Source organism: Opisthorchis viverrini, assembly GCF_000715545.1.
Source record: "Opisthorchis viverrini unplaced genomic scaffold scaffold56, whole genome shotgun sequence".
NCBI classification, from domain to species: domain Eukaryota; kingdom Metazoa; phylum Platyhelminthes; class Trematoda; order Opisthorchiida; family Opisthorchiidae; genus Opisthorchis; species Opisthorchis viverrini.
In genome coordinates, this window is record NW_008752000.1 from 470,536 (window position 1) to 473,161 (window position 2,626).

At 46.5% G+C, this 2,626-nt stretch overlaps 1 protein-coding gene across 1 annotated transcript in view; it reads left to right on the plus strand.

Moving 5' to 3' along the window:
* Positions 1 to 1,118, plus strand: part of T265_10195 (hypothetical protein) — a gene marked incomplete at both ends in the record, with an annotated part of 7,658 nt that extends 6,540 nt beyond the window's left edge. Inside the window, one exon of the mRNA XM_009176493.1 lies at positions 964 to 1,118. Within this exon, the coding sequence (XP_009174757.1) occupies positions 964 to 1,118 (155 nt within the window). The remainder of the gene's footprint in view (positions 1 to 963) is intronic.
* Positions 1,119 to 2,626: the final 1,508 nt, after the last annotated feature.

Consider the following 2,626-nt stretch of genomic DNA (forward strand, 5'->3'; position numbering starts at 1 on the left):
GTCGAATTCGAACCACGGACCTTCCGGTCAGGAAATTCGCGCTCGACACATTAAGTCAGTAAGGGAGAAAATAAACGAACAATCGGTCAACCTAACACTTTGAGGCAACATAACGGCTTCAGCCTACTGCGGACGCGTCCTTCGCGATGTACAGGTAGAGCACCAATCCCCATGTTGAAAAGAAATCATTGGGTCCACACGATTTCGTAATTGAATGGAAAAATGATGGTCTAGGTTGAAGGTCGCGAAAACCAGAACGACCATCGTCAGTCAAACTGATTAGAATTTATACGAATGTTTGAAAGTTTCACGAGTAACTGAGCTGTTACACTAAAAACACATGATCGTTTTTCATGGGTAGCCAGGTGCCAAGTCAATCACTAAAGGTGAATTAATACATTGATCTGAGGCTCACCGCTTGTTGTATACGCTTTCAGCAAACTGACGCCCTTGAGCTAAACGCAGGGAGCATGACCATTTACCCACCTTGTGAATCACAAAGGAGAGCCCTTGATAGATTGGCGGTCGCATCCTACCACAGTGACAAGCAAAAACATTCTGCTTGTTCTGTTTGAGTCTATCCGTAATTAATAAACTCGGATTGGTTAGTTCGAACATTTGTTAGAGCTTCTATGTAATACATTAATGACGGTTCTCAATATAATCAGGCTTAGCGCCTACAGTTGCTCATTGCACGCTAGTGACTTCTGCATGAAAACCATTACTCAGGATTGTGTTGATCTCCTTCAACCATCCGATCCGAATACCCTAGAGACGGAAATGTCACGATCTGTTAGGTTGTGTCTACGAAAATATGTACACAAAACTTCCAGCTGTCGCAAAAGTCCCATTACAATTAGCAGTCAAACAATTAGCCAAAACTCACCTGGAAAGCATTAGAAACCAACTCTGGTTGTGAAACCAATTGATTGAGCATAGTCTGCATAACGTTAGTGTTATCAGCGTTGGGAGGGGCGCCGGATACCGGCGTTGTGGTTGGACCCGTAGTGGTGGCTCCACCGGCGGATCCGCTGGAGGCGGATGAAGGAGCCCAGGGATTAGGCATTGGCTCATTGGTTGGGGCTGCTGCACGACGTTCGCCTGCCGAAAAAAAATAAGTGAAATCAATGATGCGGGCGGGGGGCTACAACGCGACTCAAGAACAGCGCAACTTATGATACTGTGTAACACGGAGGTACGGAGGGGTAGTGTGAAATAGACAAACTATTGGCTAAAAGCTGTCATCAAGGGGAAAAGCTCGAAACTAAGGCTGACCGCGAACCTTCGGACCGTGCAGTTTCAGGGAAAATGACAGAAAGAATAGGCAATTCGGTTGGAAGATTTGCCCGAAGCGTTGCGGCCAAGTCCCAAAGTGTAACGGTGTTCAACAAGCGGGCTAAACAATACGACTGAAGTGAGGATTAGTGACCAAATACAAATATATGATTCGAAGGAATAGCGGTATGAAGCAGGAAGATAATAAGGGGAAGGACAACCACCTGCTAATTCAGCAAACGGGTTTTGGGTACTGCCCCCTGTACCCATACTGGCAGCTGCATCCATCAAAGGTTCTTGAATATCCCGGAAAATGCGCTGTAGATGGTTCATCCCACCTGGAACAGACTCCAGATTGGACAAGGCCCGATCGTAGTTGCGTACCATTTCTTGCATCATAGCCGGATTTCGCGCGATTTCCATCGATTGCCTCAACAGCTCCGGGTTGTTCAGCATGTGTCCCACTTCAGGATTCCGCTGTAAGGTAAAAAAAATTACGTACCGGATCAGATGTTGTTAACAGATGACCTTATGCATACATTGTGGTGCCTAAATAGGGCCTAGCATTTGACCAACTGTTCGGCCTACAAATACTTGATGACCGTTTCCACTAAAGTAATTTAGCAGTCTAAGAATGGACACAGCTGTGCACTTGAGTGCCAAGCGAAGTCACACATATCAACGCTCAAAAGAACTTTAAAAAGTTTCAAGCACAAAGCAGGTGAAAATACTAACATCGTTCTCCTATCAAAAGTGAAACACAAAAACAAATAGCAACCGTTCAGCTGTAACACCTTTTCGGTGCCTAGCTCCCACGCCAACACAGCGAATGATTGTCTGGAGGTGTAGGCACATCGGAATGATTGTGGTAGGTTAGCACTGAGTTCCTTCCATCATTATCAGCTAAATGATTGTGGTTAGCACTGAGTTCCTTCCATCATTATCAGCTATAAAAACCGCGTACTTGTGGTAGTCATCATCATCATCATCATTGTCTGTCATAATAACCGCGTACTCGTCGTACTGTGGTTGTAGCTGAGGCAGTTTCGTTCACCGATGGTTTGGGGGGAGGTGGCTGCACGTTGCAGGCGGGAGCTGATAAACTGGTGCATAAATCCAGCACTGTCAGTGGGCTGTCAAATGGAGGGGGAGGGTTGGAAAAGGAGCTATGCATTGAAGGCAATAGCTTGGATGCACGAGCGCCGTTGAGGGCGCGACTGGGCCATATCTGACAATGTCTCTAGCCATTGATGTGGCCCGTCTCGGGGTCACCATCCAGGAAGACGGCAATGACCAGCGCAGATAAGTTTGCTGGTAATGGCTTTCATACTTCGCTGCCAAACCATCGGTT